Below are 23,786 nucleotides of genomic sequence, written 5' to 3'. Positions count from 1 at the left end.
AATTTAATAGGCTGAAAATTGAATATGCTCAAGAACAGTGATTCGTTACACAATTGGTAGAACCAAAAAATAATGATCATTTAAAAAAACTCAAAACTTGTTTCCAGACTTGCGAATACCTAAATCAATGCAGCTTGAATAGTCGTAAAATGGCTTAAATAAAACAAATTCAAAACAAAAAATCACAAAGGCATATTTCTCGAAAAAAAAAAATACATTAAATGCAAACCCAATTTCACTTCAGAGATGGTAGATGAAAGAAACAAAAACTAAATCTATTCGACATTGAAGTGTGGCGAATCGCAATAATCGGCTACACAGAAACCTAAAGCCTTTTTCATTTAAAATAGTTGCAGTTATGTTGAAGTTTATAATAAAATTTACGTTTCGATTTTCTATTATTTTCAATCATTTTCAGAAATTTATTTATATTATCTCTATCTGACAGCTTGGGGGTACTTATTTTTTTTTTGACTAATTTGGAGGCGCTGAGACCAGAAATTAAATGAGTTTTTTTTCTTAATAGCTCTAGTTTTTTAAATCAAACTGATTAAAAAAAATGCAAACATCCATAATTATTTCTTGCCATATTGAAGAAAATTTCTAGGAACGTTCTAAATCGATAATCAAAACTCGTTCAGAGTAGATTAGTTAACAATAGTCGCTCATAAATAAATCGAAACCTAGTGAACCTAGATCACTCTCTTGAGGAACTCCACCAGTAACCGTTTTAAATCATGATGTGATCCTGTCTGACGAATGCAGTTCTACCTGGGAATATAACTCGAGTCATATACCCAGCCAAGTATGGAATCCCGTTTTGTAGACATCTCCAACTTTAATCCAACTATTTGTTCAAAACCCAAGGTTGTTTTAGAACCACTTCAGTTTTTTATCAGGCAAATCGACGGGTTTTCGAAGTACCATATGAAAAACAATCACAAAAATAAGGTTTATATCTATTTATTGCATTCAGCGAGTAAATAATAAATACAGAGAAAGTACGACACAACAAACGTCCAATCTAGAATATATTCATGAACACACTCATTGACAATCAATGTCTACTTCTTCTGCTTGATAATCGGAAAATATCGATGGTAGGAAAAGTCAAACTCCGGTTGCGTTTTCGATTGCCGATTTAGCCCACTTGCCAGCAAGTTCATCATCACGAAGTTCATCTTGGCCACCTTTACTATTTCATGCCACTGAAAGAGAACATTTTATAAACGATTTATACATAGAACCTTCTTCTAATTCAATTGTTTAAATTTCACCTCCTCATCCGGATTAGGATAAGACTCCAGCAGTGAGCGCGCCTCATGGAAATGTTTGGCAGCTGATGCGTACAATTCTTCCGGCGGAGATTTGAGCAAGTATGACTTCATAAGCTTGAAATCCGAGTATCCCATCGGTGGCGGCGTTGATAATGCAGCAAACGGAGCAAAACGATGCTCGAATCTCACTTTTTCGTTGTCGAACATCGCTAGAGGTTCCGGAATACGATCTTCACCAATGAATCCCCCCAAAGCTTTGTAATAACCACCGCACATGTTTTGCATGGCCTGGTTGAAAATGATTTCTTTACCGTCCGATTTTCCTTTCCGCTTTTTGACTTTCGGTTTTTTCTGGTTACCCTTGGCGGATCCTTTCGGTTCGGGTATGTTGTCTTGCTCCATGAGAAAAGCATCAGCCCTGGTCAATGCCGACACAATCCATCCGAATATAAACTGGTAAAGGTACCAGAAAATGTACAGATACTCGTGAACCGAGTACAACTCCAGCTCTAATCCGGAGAGCAAGAAAAATGACATGGACCGTAGACAATGATACAAGACCCAGGTTCCGAAACAGGCCAAATGCTGCCGAGGGTTTTCGTGCTTCATCGAAAGCGAGTGCAAGTAGGCATCTACCCGTTCGGCTTCGTCTTGGAGGTTGGCAAAGCTGGACAGCTCATAAGCAAGCTTATCTCGCTGCCGAGCCCGATTGTATCCACGCAGTTCAAAGAGGACGCTAAAGATATGCTCGTTGTAAGCGAAGAAAGAATCGACACAGTTGCATGCCTGTAAATGTAATAAGCTTTTAGATGGTACGATGACAAAAATTAAGGATTTAAAGCCTACCGCAGGGTTGGTGAATAGAGGATTATCGGGTAACAGCACTGGTGGAGCAATGAACGCTTTGGCGGACTCTTTCAATACTTCTGTAAGTTTCTTAGTTCCGAAAACGACGCAATGGCCGGGAAAATATAGCGTTTGTAGAATGCTTCGGGAGAGTAGACATGGGCTGAACTTTTTACAGAAATCCATGAAGAAATTCTGAAAACAGTAATTCAAATATTATTGGGGAAATGCTCTTTGAATCTCAGCCCGCATTTTTACCAAAGCACTGTGAAAGTCGTGACAGTGTACTATTTTGCAGGCATGCTTGAGCCGTTGGATAAATTCCGCCAGATATTGGATGCACACGGATCGATCCTTGATTCGGGTGTATCGTGGAAAGGTCGGTGGCAACAGCCGTTGATTGACCATCATCGAGAAGCCCATCGAATTTGGGGTGTCCGCTTAAAGAAAGTTATAAGAATATGATAAATTGTTTTTCCATACTAGGTTAACGCAAACTTACATCCCGGTTCCGGTTGTGTTCCCAACTCGATTGTTTTCTCAATCAACTGGGTCAATTCTAGGGCACCATTGAGCGTTTTCACGATGTCTATCATTTCCGTTTTTGTTGGAGATACGTTCTGAAACAAGTTATGCAAGTTTTATAAACTTGTACCTTTTAACGAAAAATAGGGTACAATCGTCAATGTCAATCGCACAGCAGAACTTGAAAATCATTTCTGAATGGCTGGGAAAAATCATCAAAATAGAGTTCCAATATCCAGAGTTGACCACATGCTGGAGCACAAAAAAGGAACTATAATAGTTCAACACATCAAGAACCTATTTTTTTAGAGTATTACCATTTTTGCTGGAGCTCTCTAGACCCACTGATTAGATAAAAAAATATCAAAAAATACACTGCAGATTGGAATCTTCGACAAATTTAAGAAGAGACATAACATATTATTTATTATATGCTGGTATGTAATTGTGGTCCAGGGTCCTGGATGAGTTCTAAATTTTTTGGTCACGTGTTATAAAACCAATAGTTCTTCCAGGCTAACATTATGCGGGCATTTTGGAATGATTTGTCCTTTCAAAAGTTAATGTGAGTCAAGAAATAAATTCAACCCCACAAGATTTTAATTTATTAACTCTAAAAACATTCCGTTTTCTTGACCAAAATTTTCAAATCTCAGCAGGAATTTGTTAAGAAATCGGACAATCAGTAAAATGTTAAAACAATTAGTTTGACAAAGATGCCGTAGCAAATGAGTGTGTCAAATCAATGTGGAAATTATGATGCAACAAAATTAAGATAACGTTTTCAGTTTAATTTAAAAAAAGTTTTAATACTCGATCTGGTAACAAGCTTTTATGTGGTGTTGAGTTTTGGATTGATTATTATTGCTTCATTGAAATTTGTAAAAACGAAGCACATCAAACTTTTTCAAATAACAACTATCGAAAAGGTTGATTTAAATTCACAACTAAGCTGTATCATTTTTCAGTAACAAAGAACGACACAAAATTATTACTCACCTTCTCTGGGTACAGAGCTACCAAACACTGGAGTAGTAACCTGGTAAACTTCAACCGGCAAATCAGTGCATTGATGGCCTCTCTTTCCTTTTCATCCTCGGTGTCTTTGGCTTTCTTGACCAAATCCTCCTCGGCACTCTTGAGCATATTACAAGCCTTGGCTTCGGTCAGATCCTTGCACAGATCGTACCCATAGGTGCTGAGTTGAAAATCCTCTTCCTCGTAAACCCGGGCCCACATAATGAAGTTCCGGATCAGAGAGAGCATTTTCAAGATTGCGCAAGCAAATGCCTTCAGCGACCGGTCTTCGATTTTTTGCGGATAGTGCAAATACAGGCACGTGAGGACTGTCTGAGCCATTGAGTGACCTTCAAGCCAGGATACGGTACACGAGAAAACCGCGTCGATAATGCCGATCGCTTCAGGAGCACTCAAATTGACCAGCTTAATACAGTTCGTCTAAAAAGATCAAAGATTAATTTAAAAATGTAAGTTTTAAATAAATCTCTGGAAAACATTTTCACCTCAACCGCCGTCTGGAAGGTCAGCGGAGTGGCCTCCTTATTGCAGCACATTCCGGCATCCATTTTGGGGTCCATCATTTCGATTGCAGACATTGCTTCAAAAAGACCGAACATGTTATCGTGAATAAGCTCCCCCAGCTGCAGTTCCTTGACGCAGTCGAAAAACTCAGTCGTGATTTCTGTCCACTCTTGGGGCATAGGCTCGATGAAGGCACCAGGGGGCGCAGCCGGGTCTAGCTTCGTGTTGTATTCCATCAGCCCATCAGAAGGTTCCTCTTCCGCCGTCCGATTGTCGGGTGCGACACTGTTTGGATCATGAATGTTCGATGAGAATGGAAATTAATTAAGAAAAAAAAAACAGCACATACCTTGATTCAGAAGTCTTAGTTTCCATGTTGGCTCTCTTTATTTAATGAGAATATCTAGAGTTTTCTATGGAAAAAACGGAGAAAATCACTACAATTTTATTACAAAATTAATGTAAACAATCCGCAGATTTTTTTTTGAAGATTTTGACATCAACGAGGGGTGATTTTAACACACTACAAGAGTTTTACACATTTTACAGCATAACTTAGAGCATCTGCACCGGCTAAATACAAAATTTCAATTTCAATTTTAAGATCCTCACACTTGTGAAAATGGACATGAGAAATGTTTTTTCGTCAATTACTCAATAACGCGACCAAACTAGATTTTGTGAAATGTTACACACACTGATTGTGTCAAATATCCAAAAAATTAAGATTTTTATAAGATTATTTTAGCGGGAAGTGTTATCCAGGGTTTTAGGCTAAATTAAAATTTAAATATGTTTACTGTTATAGACATAAAATCTCAAACCGGAATCTTATCCTAAAACCAGAAAACATCATCAGCTTGTTAAAATATAATAATAGCCCAGTTTTCGCGCCATTTGATTTCTATTAGATTTTGAAATATTAAATTTGAGTTATTATAATTGAGTTTTAATGTGTTTTTGATGAGCATTGAAAAACTGTTGAATCAAAAAGTTTTATTATTGTATTTTTCTGGAAAACCCTTCATCGATTTGCATGTAATATTTCTGTCGTTTGTCTAGTTCAGCGGTCGGGGAACCGGGGTAAATTACCCCAAATGGGGTAAAAGTGAAATTCTTGGGGGTAACAGTGAATATTTTGTGGGTGAAAAGTGTATATTTTCGTTTTGCAATTTTATGAATTTGTTGGTTTTATTTAAAAAATAAAGGATTAAGCGGCATATGCAGAAGTGCATATTTCCCCCTGAGGCATAACACGTTTTGAGAGCTCGCTTAGTGCTTACGGATACGTTTTTTTTGCTCTTCGTCATGGGGTAAAATCAACTTAAATAAAAATGTTTTGGGGTATTGATTCAAAAAGTTCCGTGACCCCTGGTCTAGTTGAATTGTTGCAAATATAGGACTCTGTTGTATGCAATGTTTTGCAGCTCCAATTATCCGTTCAACGTTTTTCCAAGGAACAATTAGCTTGTAAATAAGTGAAAGACTGGTTTGATATATCCCACAAATATAACAGTCCATGCACAGTCCAAGTTAGTGCGCTGCGCACTTTAAAATTCTACTTTATCATCAGTGCTTTTATACACCTTCCTAACATAAGGGTCCGGCACCGACGGTCCGACGCATAGGGATGAGATCAATGATCTCTATTGCTAGCGATCCGGAACCAGCGCCTTCACTTGCTGCCGGCCAAGGGTTTCGTCAACTTTGTGGATTTCAGAGGCTAGGGCTACGCAGCCATGAGCATTCCTTTCTGTGTTGAATGTTAAATGTTTTCAGTGTGTTAAATGTAAACATTTTGGGTAGTAATTTTTAATAAATAGCTTAAACGAAAGTTGCGTGCAGCAGTTTTCAAATGCGGTTTCTTTTTGTTTTGGTCTGGATATCCACAATATTCGCTTTCGTTTCATTCCCCATTCGCATCGTTCGCGTCGGCCGGCGGCACATGTTGGATTTTTTAGTTTTTTTAGTAAGTTTTTAAAGTGTTATTCAGTAAATAGATGACTGAATCAACCCAAGATACGCTGCCAAGCGAAGCCAGTGGTGAAATCATCAAGCGACCTCAATTTGGCAACCGATTCCTTTCCGAAGACGACGATGTATTCCGGCACAATGCTTGGTAGGATATGGTTCCGTTCCGGGTTCAGAACTTGGCTGGGCTCTGCTTCTAATAACAGTTTACGATCAGCCAGCTTTTGTGACTATGAATTCACCCGGTACCGAAAGAAACCACGGGTGGGCGAACGGTTTCTAAAAGATCCGGCCCGGGTGTTCGATTTTAACACTTGGTTTGTGGTCCGGGATTCTTCCATTGTTGGGCTGAGTAGATTTTTGTTACTCATAACGTTATTAATTTAATTTTAGGGACAACGTGGAATGGGACGAGCAACAGGAACGTGAGGCACTGGAAAGTGTTCTTAAAAACTCATCCATAAAGATGACTGATGACCAAGTTAGTAAATTGGAAAACGATGCCGACACGAATTGGGACAAATTCTACGACATTCACCAGAACCGTTTTTTCAAAGACCGACACTGGTTATTTACGGAATTCCCGGAACTGGCTCCTCACAACACGAAAGACGCCCCTGAACGGGTTTTTGCGGAGGGTATCGATGGAGGTAGCTCCACAGCTAATCAACAAGACCCTAAACCGGAAGCTAACAACACTATCAGAACCATTTTCGAGATCGGATGCGGTGTGGGGAATACGGTCTTTCCAATTCTTAAGTACAGTGTGGAGGAAAATCTTCGAATCTACGCCAGCGATTTTTCCAAGCAAGCCATTCAAATTCTCAAGGAAAGTAAAGAATACGATGGGCAACGTTGCGAGGCTTTCGTGTTGGATGCAACGGCTGACCGGTGGGATGTTCCATTCGAAGAGAACAGCATTGACATTGTGGTGCTCATTTTTGTCCTGTCGGCTATTGATCCTGAAAAGTAAGTAGCTATCTTTCGTTTGTAACAAAAACTTTGAAAATACATTTATCACCATATTACAGCAGGTCCTCATCAGAATGGGGGTTGGCTTAATAGCGGCACGTTATCCGAACATACGGAAAAATTGTGCTTAACAAAAGCTTTGAAAAAACACATTTTTTACCATGATCCTCATAGTGCTTTAACAAGGTAGATTTTATGTTTTATTCAAAGAAAATTCTAGTCGATTTTTCTTTGTGTCTTATGAAATTGTACTTTATTTAAACGTTTTAAGGACTTTCATCCTAAAAGTTCCAAATTTCAAAATATTGTAAATCCGTATACCTACGTCAATACCTTATTTGGTATTTATCATTCGACGCTCCGTGGTTGTTTAAAAATGTATTTTTAAATGCTCGTATTAATTCCACGATCACCTGCGTCAGAATTAAAATAAAGGGGTAATGTATAACATACAAAATACCGTACCCTGGGTTTCCATGGGTCGGGGTAACGGTGTGCTTATTTTTGATAAAGATGGTTAACTATCATTGTTTTGAGAGGGTTGTTGTCACATCTTGTCAAGCATGGATTTATAGTATGACTCAAACTAGAAGGCGCAGTGGACACCTTTATTTTGATTAAATTTAGCAATAGATTATAATACATCGATTTCAAGACCACATTTGTGTAAGAAGAATGCACTTAAAACTTTAAAAAAATTTCATCAAAATACATACAGTCGTTGGCTTTTTACCCCACCAAGGCTTTCTTGACAGAAGTACCTACCACCCTCAAGGAAAACTCGAACTTAGAAATATGCGTTAAAAAACTACTCAAAATCAAAACAGCTTTGTTGCTCAACTGTCTCTAAAAACTAAGCTTTATTAAGATTGTTAAAACTCATTGCTGCTTTCCCGTTTTCGACAGAATGCAACACGTGGCTAACCAAATAGCTCGTTATCTTAAACCGGGTGGATTGTTGTTGCTACGCGACTATGGCCGCTACGATCTGGCCCAGCTGCGTTTTAAACCGGGCAAATGCCTAAAGGACAACTTTTACGTTCGTGGAGATGGAACGTTGGTTTATTTCTTCACCCAGGAAGATTTGCGAACACTTTTCGAACGAGCTGGCCTGGTCGAGGAGCAGAACATCGTCGATCGCCGTTTGCAGGTAAATCGGGGAAGAATGCTGAAGATGTACCGAGTTTGGGTCCAGGTCAAATTTCGGAAACCAACTGATATCGGCAGTACGTGATAGTGGTTTTACATAAATTGTGTACTTCATTCAATGTTTTGCATTGCGACTAATAACAATAATTGTACTAAGTATTAAATTTAGCTGATAATGATGATTTGTTGCAAGAATATCACATCCTTTCCTCACTTATCTTAATCATCGCTCGAAATTTCTTTGAATAGTTGAATGAAGTCTGCAAAACTGCTGGCATAATAGTTCGGTAATTCGTCCTCCTTATCGTGTTCTAGCAGCATTGTTTTGTTCGTTCCACCGCTTAGCACCAACAATCTCTGGAACCCGCATCTCGCACCAAAACCCATGTCTTGGGGTAACCTGATAAAAAATAAAATAAAAAATTTAGCATTGTTTGTTTTGTTCGACTTCGGATCATATCTGTTTAATGCCATCAAACGGGCCTGTTTCCATGTGCTAGACACGAAATTTCGGTTCACTCAATAAGACTTTTAAACGCAAATTCATATTCCGTTTCAGTTGTTACGCGTAGATAAGCACGAGAAGACAAACAAAAATGCTAATTTGTCTACCATTGTTAAGTCGCTTCTTATCATTTTCGTAGAACTGACCATCGCTAACCCCTCAGATGGGATGGAAACCGGACTCAAATGATGGTATTGCTCAAAAATCAGAAATCATTGAAACAAACACTAACATATCACCAACGAACAGCGTTCTTTCAGGCTGGGTTATGTGGAACTGTTCCAGAACAAATTCGGCCAACGCTTGGCCCGGTTTTCCGAGCACCAAGGCACGGCGACCGCTAGCTTTCTCCAAAAGGTCAATGAAATGACCGGAACCAATGACCTCCATACCACTGCCCAGTGGAATTGTGTAATCGGTTGCACCAGCTATAAACAGACAGTCGGGATTCTGCTTAAGGTAAGTAGTAGCTTTCATCAGCTGGGGTAGACAGATATTAGCATCGATGTCCAGCACTACGGCCCCGACCTTCGGTTTGCTTGGGTCCGCTCGGAAATATTCCGCAAATGCACCTACTGGCTTGGATGTGTAATCGTCTTTTATTCGTTCAGTTGGCTGAAAAAAAGATTAGGTACAAAGAAATTATGAATAGCAAAATTAAAATAGTTCGGTATCAACAATGGTAGCTTTGCAGTAGCTTGAATAATTATCTTGGGAGTATGTACAAAAAAGCCCGCTTTGGGAACAAAATTAAGAGTTGAAGCCTCCAATTCATCAATCAAAGCAAACCTTTCTATCAATCCAATGATCGTATCCTACTCACATTTTACACTTACAGGAGCGCTTTAAAGTTCTCATATGTTCAAATGAAAGAAGGCGGAACATCGGAAAAGGAGTAGGCTTAATAGCGACACGTTATCCAAACAAACGGGAAAATTGTGCCTTACATTCTCATTGATACATTTGCTGTGTAGTGGCGGCTTATAGAATACTACCACTGGGATACTGGTCCACGTCGTAAAAGGCGACTTATCCAGTACTTCCCATATGCGTTAGTCATTCTTCAAATGCGACTATCACATTGGGAGGGGGGGAAACTTGGCTTGGGATTTTGAAGTTCTAAGCCAAGTTTTCTTCAGGGAGGATTCACCAATTGTGCTTATTGCTTTTAATGCGCATGCACGAGTTGAATTCTCCTAAATTTTGTAAACACCCGCTTAAGGGTGGTTCTGTGCCTGTGGGCCCCAAAGTGGGGGTAGGAGGGTGTATAATAATCCTACCTTAAGCAGAACATTGTTAAGGTCTGCACTATAGCCAGGCACTGGTGCAAAGGGCCGTATTTTTCCTGGCAACTCGTGGGATTCAGATTATACACACGATTTTTAAATTTCCATCCTGTATGGGATACCCCGCTTCATGCGTCGATGGTGCAGGTGCAGGGGTTCTTGTGTGTGATGGAAATATGTGTGGAATTCTTTGATAGAAATGCTTTCTATTAAGGTTGCACAGATAAATCTGCAGCACAAAAGAACCGCTACACTTAACTTATGTCGTTTAATCCTTAATGGAACTGCATCAATCGCCTTGGTGCAAGAACCCTATTTCCGAAATGGAACTTTTTACTTAGGGAATTTGCTCAAACCAAACTTTACTGTGTTCAGTGTAATTGGAATGACTAATGCCCGAATAATGCCTCGTGCATGTATATTGATAAACAATTCTTTAAATGCAACACTTATACCCAATCTAACAACAAGAGATATTTGCGTCGTTCAGGTTTCGCTGCCTGATATAAAATACGTCTACTGTTCAGCATACTTACCATATGAACAATCATCCCCTACGGATGATTTAAAAAATGTCATTTCATTCTGTGAATCACAAAATACACCTCTTGTAATAGGCTGTGATGCCAATGCTCATCATTTTGTATGGGGTAGCTCAGATATCAATCTGAGAGGCTCAAATTTAATGGAATATTTAAGCAGCACTGATTTAGAAATTCTAAATGTAGGAAATAAACCAACTTTTGTTAGGTGTGACAGAGAAGAGGTGATTGACATCACACTTTGTTCTAGAACAATTTCTCAGGAAATTTCAAATTGGCATGTGCCTAACGAAGAATCGATTTCTGACCACAGGTTTATCTATTTTGAACACTCAGGTGAGTTTTTAGAAACAATTACATTCAGAAACCCAAGAACAACTAATTGGGACCTATATTTGGAGCATCTTGCTACTAAATTTCATGGATATACACCTGAAATTACTACTCCTTCTGAGTTGGATGAAGTGGTTGCAAAAACCACCGAAATTATTTTAAATTCTTATGAAGAAGCGTGTCCCTTACGAACGTTGAAATTCAACAAAAGCAGTACACCATGGTGGAACTCAAATCTCAGTAAATTACGAAAAAACTGCAGACGCTCTTGAAACCGAAGGCGCACGGAAGGTTTTGATGCTTTCAAGTTGGCTCGCAGAGCTTACCGGAAAGCAACAAGAGCTGCCGAACGCTCAAGTTGGCAGAACTACTGCACAAACATTTCAAGCTTGCACGAAGCAAGTAGGTTAAATAAAGTCTTAGCCAAATCAAAAGATTATCAGGTTTCATACCTTAAAACCCCTAGTGGTGATTATACATCAAACGACGAAGAAACATTAAGTTGTCTTTTCAATACTCACTTTCCAGGATGTGTTGATCAAGATTCATCGATAGAGCCTGAGTTCTTTTCTGGAAGTCTAGATTCCTTGCATTTTGCTCGGAAAATAGTTACTACAGAATCGATCAAATGGGCAATCGATGGTTTTGCTCAATACAAATCTCCTGGAAGTGACGGTTTATTTCCAGTTTTGCTTCAAAAAGGTTTCGATCATTTCAAACACATATTAAGAAAAATAATGATAAGCAGTTTTGCTCATGGATATATTCCTAAACTTTGGCGGCAGACAGCCGTGAAATTCATCCCTAAAGGGGGACGATCATCATACGACGAAGCCAAAAGCTTTCGTCCTATTAGTCTAAGTTCATTTCTATTAAAAGCACTTGAACGTTTAATTGATCATCATATCAGGCAAGAATGCCTTGTCCAACATCCGCTTAATGCGACACAACATGCATACCAAACAGGAAAATCAACATTAACTCTTCTGCACAACGTAGTACATAATATTGAAAATAGTTTTTCACAGAAAGAATCATGTCTAGGAGCATTTCTAGACATAGAAGGAGCATTTGATAATGTCTCGTTTACATCAATAATGGATGCGGCACTGCTTCATGGAGTGCCTAGTGTTATAACTAACTGGATTAGCGCAATGCTAAGTAACAGGAATCTTCATTCGTCTTTAAGACAGGCTTCAATAACAAAAGTTAGCACACGTGGTTGCCCACAGGGAGGTGTACTATCACCTCTTTTGTGGAACCTAGTTGCAGACGGCTTGTTGAGAAAACTCAATGACCGTGGAATACCAATCTATGGATTCGCAGATGATTATCTTCTGCTGGTAAGAGGTTTGTGCATAAGCACATTATTTGATATAATGCAACAAGCTCTGCGCTCTGTTGAACGATGGTGTTCTCATGTAGAACTTTCAGTTAATCCTCTAAAAACTAACATTGTTTTATTTACTAAAAAACGTATCACCCGCGGGGTGCGCCCTCTGCTGTTTTATGGTTCCGAAATCACCGTGTCTAATCAAGTTAAATATTTGGGTGTCATTCTTGACTCCAAATTAAACTGGTCTGATCACATCGAATTCAGAATCAAAAAAGCATGCATGGCCTTCGGACAATGCCGACGTGCAATCGGAAAAAACTGGGGACTCAAACCTAAACATATTCACTGGATTTATTCCACAATAGTAAGACCAATTCTGGCCTATGGGTGTCTAGTGTGGTGGCAGAAAGGAGAAGTTGCAACAGTTCGGACTAAACTAAATCACCTTCAAAGAATGTGTCTTTTGGGGATGTCCGGATCGTTCACTACAACTCCTACTGCAGCACTAGAGGCTCTGTTTTCTATCAAACCTCTACACTTGTTCCTAAAACAGGAAGCCTTCTCATGTGCTTTTCGTCTACAGGCAGTTGGTCTCTGGCTGTCAGGAAATATCGAAAGATCATCGAGTCATACAAATGTGTGGCCTGAATTAGTTAGATTAAACAAGTTTAATCTAGCGCCAAACGATTTAACACTCTCGAGTAGTTTTCCCTACATGGGGTTTAAAGTCAAATTTCCTTCTCCTCAAGAATGGTTATCAGGTTTCGTAGAGGACCAAATGTCCTCTCATATTGTATTCTATACTGACGGTTCATTATCAAACGGCCGTGCAGGTGCAGGAATTTACTGTCACGAGTTGAACATAGAATATGCTCAACCTCTAGGAAAATATTGTACAGTCTTTCAGGCTGAGCTATATGCTATTATGTATGGAGTGCAAATTGCACTTCAAAAGAAGATTATGTTCAGAACAATTTATTTCTGTTCAGATAGCCAAGCAGCTATCAAATCACTCAGTGCTTCCAGTTCTAGATCAAAACTGGTAATCGCATGCCGGAAAGCAATCGAAGAACTTGCTGAAGGCAATGGATTAAACCTTCTATGGGTACCCGGTCATAAGGGAATTTTTGGAAACGAATGCGCCGACGAACTCGCTAGAGCTGGGTCGGAAAAGGAATTTTACGGACCAGAGCCGGCTGTCCCAATATCGCCATGTTGGTTCAGAAACCAAATTCAAACTTGGTCCTCTAACCAGCATGAACGATACTGGGAAGAGTTGGACACTTGTCGACAAACTAAATTATTTTTAGGAAAACCATCTCCAATCATATCGAGTTACTTATTATCTTTAAATAAATCTCATTGCAGCATCTTGATCAGAGCACTCTCCGGTCATTGTAAACTCAACTATCACATGCACAACATTCAGCGTGCTGAATCTCCAGTATGTGGTAGTTGTGAATCAGATGTGGAAGATCCCTTCCATCTTATATGTAACTGTCCCTCATTTGCCAGACTACGTTTTCGTACTCTGGGATCTTACGCTTTAAGCGAATCTGAGTTTAAGAAATTAAACTTAAAAAACATTCTATCATTCCTTACCGAATGTAGAAAAGAGCTTTAATGCTAATAATCCCTAGTGGAAAGGCTTTATGCCATCTTAAATAGATTGAATTTATTTCTTCCTTTTATAGGTTTTTCAGGTTTCTCAGGTAAATGATGAAATCTTGGATAAAAAAAGGCTAGGCACAATTTTCCCGTATGTTTGGATAACGTGCCGCTATTAAGCCTACCCCCATTCTGATACCTGATACCTGGCTGAAAAAAAGATTAGGTACAAAGAAATTATGAATAGCAAAATTAAAATAGTTCGGTATCAACAATGGTAGCTTTGCAGTAGCTTGAATAATTATCTTGGGAGTATGTACAAAAAAGCCCGCTTTGGGAACAAAATTAAGAGTTGAAGCCTCCAATTCATCAATCAAAGCAAACCTTTCTATCAATCCAATGATCGTATCCTACTCACATTTTACACTTACAGGAGCGCTTTAAAGTTCTCATATGTTCAAATGAAAGAAGGCGGAACATCGGAAAAGGAGTAGGCTTAATAGCGACACGTTATCCAAACAAACGGGAAAATTGTGCCTTACATTCTCATTGATACAGAAATAAAAGTTTATATTTACACCCTTAGAAGAGGTTTCGAAAACCCAATGCCTATTTAGCTAATCTCTGTGCAGAAAATACGCTGTAATGTGCATTTTCCATTTTCCTTAATTGCCTAATATTGTTTCATATAACTGACATTTATATTTATCCCACTTGCTCTATTCTCTACATGTGCCAGAGGATTTTTTTTATTTTTATAATGTTTATCAGCGTATTTTCAAAAACTTAACAGCTTAAAGGGTGTCCACGATGAAATTGCCACACACAAAATTCGACTTTTCATCCGATTGCCACCAAATTTTCCCGCACCTTGACCTTAACCCCGGCCATAAGATTCTGTACAACCTGTGAATCAACCGTTTTTTTGCATGTAAACCCATACCTTCTTCAGTTCTTCGACTGTCTTCTCTACCTTAGGTCGCTTAAGGAGGTGCTGCTTCATAATCGCCCAGTACTTCTCGATGGGGCGAAGCTCCGGAGTGTTGAACATTTTCGGCATGAAATCGACCTTATTGTCCGCATACCACTTCATCACGTCCTTGGAGTACTGCCATGAGGCCAAATCCGGCAAGAAGATTGGTGGGACTTTGTGGGCCTTCAGGAGAGTACGTAGCCACTTCTTTTTTTTTATTAGTTGATCACCTAGGAGGTAAATCCTTTATACGGATTGCAATCCAAGGCACGGCAAGCGACCGAGTCCCCCCCGTATGCCACTCTGGGTCCATGGGTGCAATTGGAAGACTCATGATACTAAGTACCCCTACGCCATAAAGTCCACCTGGGGCCTCTGGCCATAATTCCCATCCGGACCTGCAACGAAGGCTATACCCGAGATGGGAGACCAAGTCCGCGCTTAAGCGCTCATCGGCAACTCTAGTTCGAGTCAAACTCCAGCATATTACCCGGCCTCTTGTTACGATTCAAGACTAAGGACCTCTCCTCTAACGACTCGAGATCTTGGCTCCGCTTGGCTTGGCTCGAGGCCCTCTCCTCTGCCCGTTCGTGTGCCGAATCGAGAGCAGCTTATCCTGGTCACAGCACACGTCCGGGGATTTACGAAAGACTACTAGGATGATTCCCGGCGAAGAATTCATCCTACACCGACTCAGGTGACTCACCAGCCGACGACCTGAAGTCACCCTACCCGAGAGTATTTCGCGGCGTAAATACTCTTCCCCCTACGAGTTCCACTACGAAGAAGGTATAGTCTTATCCCCGCAGCTTCCCTCGTAGGGAGCGCGTTTTACTCAGATACTCCGCGGCGGTGGAGGTATCCTACACAACGATCGCGACGTACCTAAACAGCTCGGCATACGTAGAAGGTATTGCCTTATCTTTGTATGCTTTACTGCTAGGATCGGACGCACACTACTCAAATGCCCCCCGCCGAAAGGGCATTCTACTCCGACCGTGGTCTGGTCTTCCTCCCTTCTCCCTAGCCGCTTCTGGAGGCACTCTTTCATGTACACCTGTCCGTTAATCGTGTCACGAAAGGTGCACTCCGCTTTCAGCACGTGCAGATGGCTTCCCAAGCAACCAAAAGTCCCATAAAACAGGTACAAACACGCTTACTTAGCCCCATCATTGATATGAAGTACGTTCTATGCAGCTCAAAATGTAAGTTCTTATTGATACTTTCAAGTTCGAGAACAAGTCTTAATGATCTTCTATTCAGCTGCCAGCGGCCTCTTAATTCAGCTTCCGAAAAATCGCAAAATGAGCAATAAAATCTCTCTCTATCTCAACTGAACCGTTGGCTTCGGTTCATATCACTTTCTCTTGATTATTTACTGTGTTCTGTACCGGTACCGCTGTGATGCCACGCGCCGGATTTCAAACTCGACAAATTGCTCAATTGCTTCTTTCCTACATTTCCTACATATATCGCATCGGAATGGTCACTCAAGTACAAAATAACTTATTGAAAAAAAAACTTGCCCAGCCTGGGGATCGAACCCCGACCTTCGTAGTGAGAATCGAACACGCTACCACGAGACTACGCCTAGATGTTGTTCTAACTGAAACTAAAACTCGAAGAGGTGATTTGATTTTGAAAGCACATCAATGCACTTTTTGTGACTTATCAAATCCCATTTGAGCACTTTTGTGCCCTTTATGTGACTTACCAAATCCCGTATTGAGCACTTTTGTGCCCTTTATGTGACTTAAGTCCCGTATAACGTACGTATAGATCACTTTTGCAGCTTTCAAGTTCGTTAATGATTACATATAGTTCACTAATGGGAATTGGGCAAAACAAGTCACATACAACGTACATATTAATCACTTCTGCAACTTTCAAGTTCATTAATGAGTTCATAAAGTTCACTAAAGGGAATTGGGCAGTTGATTTTCTTTGTCAACTGTAACTTTTAATGCCTTCATTCAAGTAACTATGTGACTTTTGGTTGCTTGGGTTGCCAAACTAGGAATTTATTCGCAAATTTGCACATCTTCTGAGCGCGGATATGCTCTGGAGCGCTGAACTTATCCTTGGCCGCGAAAAACAGGTTGCCGGGGATCTATTTGAAGTCGGCCTTCACATATGTTTCGTCGTCCTTGATGCAGTATTCAACTTTCGTCAGCATGTTCAGGTACAACTTCCTGGCACGGGTTTTGGCGGACTTGTACTGGTTCTCGTTGCGATTAGGGGCATTTTTTTACCTTAAACGTTCAATGCCCAGCCTTAGTTTCGGCCTTCAGGACAAAACTTCGGCTTAGGTGCACCTTCTTAGCCACATCCCGAACGGAGGCGTTCGTGTTTCCATTTGAAGGCCCCAACTACTAGGTTGTGATTTTTGGTGAACGGTTCACTTTTTCCTTAACTTCTGGACAACCTGGAATGCTCACTTTTTAAGCATAAGTATGAGTTTGAATAATGCAAAATTTTTTTTTGTTAGTTTTCCAATCATTATTGAAATTTGCGTTGATTTATATACTCTACACCCTTTTTAATTTTGAAAAAAAGGTAACTGTAGTTAGCTAAATAGGATCAATCGGCAAAACAGAGTTCCGCTATGGAATTTTTATTCCAATTTGAATTTAAGATTTGAAATTCTAATTGAAACTTCTCCAACTGATTGCGCCCAAATTTCATACTTTTGATTGTGATGTACTTTTTTTTAAATCTCCCCTCTTACTAACCCAAAGTAAGGAAAAATATTCCAGGCACATAAAAACTCTATAAGCCAAATGCCTTAAGGGAGGGGTAGGTAGGGTCTAACACTTTCAAAAAATCGATTTTTTTATTTTTTTATTTTCTTATCGTAAAACATTTCAAGAATGGTATAATTTTTATCGACTGGTTGGGTAATGAATAAATTGATTTTCGGCAATTTCAGTCACAAAAAATCTTAAAACGATTTTTATTTCTTCATCCGACGTTTCGGCATTTATTATGCCTTTTTCAAGGAGTCTATTAATATTACAAAATTAATTATGTGTTTAAAAGGTGTTACAATAAATGGTGTACTTACTGAAATTTCTCGTTTTAATTGTCCAAAAAGTTTTTTGAATCTGCTAAACTGTCTAATCGGGAAATGTCGTCGGATGAAGAAATAAAAATCGTTTTAAGATTTTTTGTGACTGAAATCGCCGAAAATCAATTTATTCATTTCAAGAATGTTATGTCAAATTTTCAAGTCAATTGAAGCAAAACTGTAGAAATTATAGGCCTTTATCTCCTGCTATCTAATACTGCAAGAAAGCAAGAGCAGAAACTTCAAACGCGTTTTTCTCGAAAGCACATTTTTAAAGTCCGTGGACATCGTCATTTGAAAACTACTTATCCGATTCTTTTCAAATTTGGAACATATTTTCTACATATAAAATACCAGACCCCAACGTTTTTCTTTTTTATTTTTTTTTTTTACTTTGGGGGGATTTTACAGATAAAAAATGGCGGATTTTTTCTCGAAAAATCGTAGTTTTTACTTCAAACAGCCACAAAAATTTCATAGAAAAATTTTTAAGTTAAAAAAAAAGCTTGGGGTCCAGAAAAACTTCTATGAAAAATATTTTGCTCTGATTTTTTGACTTCAGACGATTCTGTGCTGAGATACAGTGTCCACCGCAAATCCTGTTTTCTAAAAGGCATCCTCGAAAGTGCTCCGTCACCGGCTCATTTTTCAATATTTTTCTACGAAAAAATGACTAAATGTTCTTTTAACAATGCTTTGTATAATGCAAAAAAATTGAATACATTTGTTTGAACGATAGCTCTAGAAAAAAATCGTGAAAATGATGTTTTTTTTTACCCGTTAGACCCTACCCCCCTCCTTAAAAAAACCATTTTGTAAATAAAAAATACTTTTTTTAATTTGTTCTCTACTAAAAGAAATACCCTGAATTTAGCATTTCAATCTCTATATGATCATTCTCAAACTATTATTATAAAAAAAAAAACGCTCTCATATGCGAATTTTATAGAGCGATTCTCTAAACATGAATATTTCTATACTCTCAATCTCATTTTATTCCGGATTTATGGTTCTGTGTCTTAAAAATTTGATTTTCGTTCTGAATTATTGTATTTCTATTTCTATTATATTTATTTAGAGAATTTTATCAACCAATATGGTCATTCTTCCTCTTGAGACTTAAAAGCTTCTTAATTTGTTTTCAACATTTTATTAAATCATAAAAAAAAATTAAGTTTTAATCCGCATTACATTTTAAAAGTTTCACCACATTACACAAAAACACGATTTTTTTTGTGTTTTAAAGATATGAAAGTGGAATAAACATTTGGATTCGGATTAAAATTGTTGTAATTCCTGCGTTCCTCTGTTTTTAACTTTGATTCTCAATTTCGTATTTGAATTTGATTTGTAGTTCGATAGTACGATTTTAATTTGAGACTTTAAATTAACCCTTCATTTCATAATTTTTTATTTTTTTTTAAATCATTTCAAACAGTTGCAAATGATGTGTACATCAAGAATATAAAATTAAAATAAATTACGATTTTTCACGATTTTCATACATTAATTGTTGCAAATTTGTTACATTATGAAACGAAGGGTTAAATGGAATATTTTGAATTTCACTGTTGAACTGTCTGAATCTCTATGGAATTTAAATTTAATTCTGTTGTTTTTTTTCATAAATTTAGATTCTTTGTCTGAAGTCTTAATGTTACTTCCCGAAAGTCATGAGGGAAATATTTATACTGCTTTAGATGAAGTTCATACCAAGTGATTGATATTTACATGAAAGGTGTTTCATACCTATCTTTAAATCCTTCTTATCTAGAGATTTTCGGGTGGTGTTAGAGTTAGTAAATAAATTGTGAATTGAATTTTGCATTTAACAGCTCTTTATTTTCGTTTCGATTAGTTTATTAACTCTTCCACAATATTTGCACGTGATAAATATCAGTCATAATGGTTATTTAAAGGCAATATAACGAACTCTTTATAATTTCTTTATATGTTTAAAATATAATGTGTTTTCTGGGACAGCAGATGAAAAAAAAACAAGTTGATTCATGTGCCCCCCCCCCCCCCTCGTGAAAAATTGTGCAAAGCACTACCTTTAACAATAGGTTTTAATCAGTATATTTGTCACAAATATTCTAATATTTTAAGCATTCGAATGTTTCATTAACGCAAATTCACTCACCCCATCAATGATCGTAAATCCTGCCTCCCTTAGATAGTTCTTGAACACTTCCGTCGCGATGCAGTAGACAGCGTCCCTCATTCCGGTCGATTTGAGATACTTGACGATGGTCAAGGCGGGATGCACAACCGTATAATCCTGATGTTCAATTCCCATAAGCCGGAACTTTTCTGCATACTCATCCATCGTACGCATACCGTTGTTACTGATAAATGCTAGCTTCTTCCCATGATCTCTGAGAAGCTGCAGCGCTCGATCCACTCCCGGAATGGGTCCAGTAAAATTCCACACCACGCCATCACAATCGGACATTATTGAGTCGAAAGAATTCACGAATGCTCGTTTCTCATCTTTGGAAAGGTCCAAAATGTGTCGAATTTTACTTTTGTCCATTCTGTCTCTGAACAAGCACGTGCCTTCACTGAAACGGAAATTCACGAAATTCACGAATAACAACCAACAACCGTTCTAGTGGCCAGCTTCTGCTCAACTGCGGCTTTCTTCAGACATAAAATTGTTTCTAACGGTAGCCAAATGGACAATCTAGATGACTTATCTTGCGTTTCACGACAAAAAAAAAAAACGCTTTGAATAATCGGTTTGCGATGCCAATTTCGGGGGTGTGGGTGGGTGGCGTCTCTCGGTCTATCTCGTTCATACGGTTTTGACTGCGAATTAAATATTGAGAAATAAAATCAAAATAAACTCTTTGAATCATTCCTCGTAGAAATAAAATAGATGCATAAAGAAAGCGGTAACGCCAACAAAAAGAGGTAACTGACCTTAACACTAAACGTACCGGAGGCGGTCAAATGACGGTTTTTGAACTTTGAATGATGATTACACCTTATATAAATTTTTTTTCGCAAATTTAACGACAGGACTATTTTTATTTTCAAAATGCAAGTATTTTTGCGTTTTTAAAATTTTTCTAAGTGTTATGGTTTTCGAATAACGCATGTGGTATACCTATTCATACCGCGAGCGGTCAAATGACGGTTTTCACTGTTTTCGCTAAAACTTTCTTGTTTCTCAACCGATTTCTTTAAAATTTATAGTTTTGAAAAGCCTATAATGTGACTCAAATATGTTTCTCAGACAATTTTCAGCTACAATCAAGTTTTTCAAAGTTATGTTAAGTCCAAGAAATTTTTTATGAAAAAACATGCTTCATGAAAATTGCTATAAATCTGTTCATCAGTGCTCGAAAAAAATTTCACTTAGTGCATGAGAAAGCTGAAGTTAGAAGCTATATGTTGCACATACGCAAATTTTTATCAAATTTTTTTTAAGATCATGGCCACAGAAAATGTAAAAAAGTTGTGTAAAACCCGTACTTTTCAATCAATCAACCGCCAAAGCTGTTCCTGTTACAGTAGAAAAATTTCAAAAAATGAATTGGAATGTTGACGTAATTTGTCTCATTTTGGCATCTTTAGATTTTTTAAAATACGTAATACATAATTTATGACGAATTTTCAAAAGTAGCTGTTTTTCAAATATTTCATCAATTCGGATTTTTGATACAATTCCTACACCTAAATTCAGCTTTGCACTGGATTTTGAGTATGTTATCGTAAGGTTTAGGCAAAAAAATTATATGCAAAAGAAAGAAAATTTCATACCGGTTCTAGTGGTGTAACTGCATTAGCGGTGCAATGCTTGACAAAAATATGATAAATAAAACAGTGAGGTAGTTCCTGAAATTTGAAAAGTCAGCACAAATCCTTGCTTGGCAGACGGGCGCAGTGGGTGGTAATATATCAAAGCTATTTTGCACACGAAGACGGGTGAAAGGAAACGAAAAAACAAACGAACATTCGCTCAAATTTTCTGGTTTTACTTTCAGAAATATATTTATTATATTTTTGTCAAGCATCGCACCGTCAATGTAGTTACATCACTAGAACCGGTATGAAATTTTCTTTTTTTTGCATATAATTTTTTTGCCTAAACCTTACGATAACATACTCAAAATCCAGTGCAAAGCTGAATTTAGGTGTAGGAATTGTATCAAAAATCCGAATTGATGAAATATTTGAAAAACAGCTACTTTTGAAAATTCGTCATAAATTATGTATTACGTATTTTAAAAAATCTAAAGATGCCAAAATGTGACAAATTACGTCAACATTCCAATTCATTTTTTGAAATTTTTCTACTATAACAGGAACAGCTTTGGCGGTTAATTGATTGAAAAGTACGGGTTTTACACAACTTTTTTACATTTTCTGTGGCCATGATCTTAAAAAAAATTTGATAAAAATTTGCGTATGTGCAACATATAGCTTCTAACTTCAGCTTTCTCATGCACTAAGTGAAATTTTTTTCGAGCAGTGATGAACAGATTTATAGCAATTTTCCTGAAGCATGTTTTTTCATAAAAAATTTCTTGGACTTAACATAACTTTAAAAAACTTGATTGTAGCTGAAAATTGTCTGAGAAACATATTTGAGTCACATTATAGGCTTTTCAAAACTATAAATTTTAAAAAAATCGGTTGAGGAACAAGAAAGTTTTATTGAAAACAGTGAAAACCGTCATTTGACCGCTCGCGGTATGAATAGGTATATACAAAGTGTCGGTATGTTTAGTGTTAATTATGATGCATTCGTGAAATTTTCTTACAAGTTATAAAATTTTGCTGCTCACATTAAACCCAAAGTTAGCAATTGATTGTTATTGATTGGAAAAAGAGATGACGAAAAAAAAAATTAAAATTTAAACGCTTTGCTAAATTTCCAATGCCATCTGCTTTCATTTTCAATAAGAATTTCAATTCCAGACCCCAGGTTCTGAATTCTTCATTTCCTCAATCCTGATGCCGCATTTGAATTCGAAAACTGGATTTTGATTGTTTTTATCTGAATCCTAATCGAAGTCTTGTTGCTGAAATTTGGAATGATTATTCAGGTTAAGTATTCGGAATATTTGAAACTTAAAGTTAAATATCATACAATGCCACAGTCACTAACATCACTCGACTGTTTTACATTTTATGCAATAAATACACATATTAGATTAGGTTTTCTCTTGAGCAAGTAACAACAGTATTTAATTTTTTTCAATAAGCCACTTACACGACACGTTAACAACGACCGCAAATAATTTCACAACGAAATTGAACTTTTTCTCAGCAGTCAATCTTTTCAAACTCCCTTAAAGATTCCACTCAATCCGAAAGCCGGATGACCTTTGTCGACTGACTAGGTAACAGACGACACAACTCAATAATGACCTACAAACGTAAACGTTCCATGCCGGGGCCCATGATGCGCATGTCCTCCAGCCAGCCACAACCAACAACAGACGGCGGCCGTCACGGCAAGGACACATGTTGCCCTACTGCCAAGTGCCAGTTCGCCGTTTGTTTTCCTCCGCGGTTTTGGGATTGGTTCGAGCCTGTTAGGATAAAGCGCGTGCATCTCGCTGATTAGATGATGATGTTGGCGATCCGCGCAATTTCCAGCAGTCATTGATAAATGGACTCGGATGCATATGGTCAAAGTCATATGCAACACCGGTGGCATGTGTGCGGTTCATTCGCTAAGAATAGAAAAAAGGTGCGATCTTGAAGCCGTTGTTTCGAGGAGTCCATGATTGATGCCATTATGTAAATTGTTAGTTCGGGCTGTAACGATTTCAAAATAGTTTGTTTAGCTTTATCAGAAAAAAATATTGGCAAGGTCTATGTCAATAAAACTGACGTG

The 23,786-nt window shown here is 38.1% G+C and overlaps 3 protein-coding genes across 5 annotated transcripts; 1 reads left to right on the top strand and 2 right to left on the bottom strand.

Moving 5' to 3' along the window:
• Positions 1-947: 947 nt before the first annotated feature.
• On the bottom strand, positions 948-4,682 carry LOC129755464 (N-alpha-acetyltransferase 35, NatC auxiliary subunit-like). Its single transcript, XM_055751972.1, has 8 exons — positions 4,540-4,682; positions 4,172-4,475; positions 3,648-4,106; positions 2,626-2,743; positions 2,382-2,563; positions 2,124-2,318; positions 1,278-2,063; positions 948-1,208 (listed from the first exon to the last, which is right to left on the bottom strand). The coding sequence occupies exons 1-8, from the start codon at positions 4,563-4,565 to the stop codon at positions 1,065-1,067; spliced, it is 2,214 nt and encodes a 737-aa protein (XP_055607947.1). The 5' UTR covers positions 4,566-4,682; the 3' UTR covers positions 948-1,064.
• A 1,422-nt stretch (positions 4,683-6,104) lies between these two features.
• Positions 6,105-8,435, top strand: LOC129755465 (tRNA N(3)-methylcytidine methyltransferase Mettl2-like). 3 transcript variants are annotated; one of them, XM_055751975.1, is made up of 3 exons: positions 6,105-6,309; positions 6,555-7,130; positions 8,040-8,435. In XM_055751975.1, the coding sequence occupies exons 1-3, from the start codon at positions 6,191-6,193 to the stop codon at positions 8,365-8,367; spliced, it is 1,023 nt and encodes a 340-aa protein (XP_055607950.1). In that variant the 5' UTR covers positions 6,105-6,190; the 3' UTR covers positions 8,368-8,435. The 3 variants fall into 3 exon arrangements, with proteins under 3 accessions (XP_055607950.1, XP_055607948.1, XP_055607951.1); XM_055751973.1 differs by having other exon boundaries at positions 6,169-6,478; XM_055751976.1 differs by having other exon boundaries at positions 6,169-6,485.
• Positions 8,027-23,303, bottom strand: LOC129755466 (uncharacterized). Its single transcript, XM_055751977.1, has 4 exons — positions 23,157-23,303; positions 20,076-20,743; positions 9,020-9,402; positions 8,027-8,682 (listed from the first exon to the last, which is right to left on the bottom strand). Exons 2-4 carry the CDS (start codon positions 20,466-20,468, stop codon positions 8,502-8,504), a joined length of 957 nt encoding a protein of 318 aa, XP_055607952.1. The 5' UTR covers positions 20,469-20,743; positions 23,157-23,303; the 3' UTR covers positions 8,027-8,501.
• Between the last annotated feature and the right edge of the window lie 483 nt (positions 23,304-23,786).

This window comes from Uranotaenia lowii, chromosome 3 (assembly GCF_029784155.1).
Source record: "Uranotaenia lowii strain MFRU-FL chromosome 3, ASM2978415v1, whole genome shotgun sequence".
Lineage (NCBI taxonomy): Eukaryota > Metazoa > Arthropoda > Insecta > Diptera > Culicidae > Uranotaenia > Uranotaenia lowii.
This window is presented reverse-complemented; position numbering and strand designations above follow the sequence as displayed.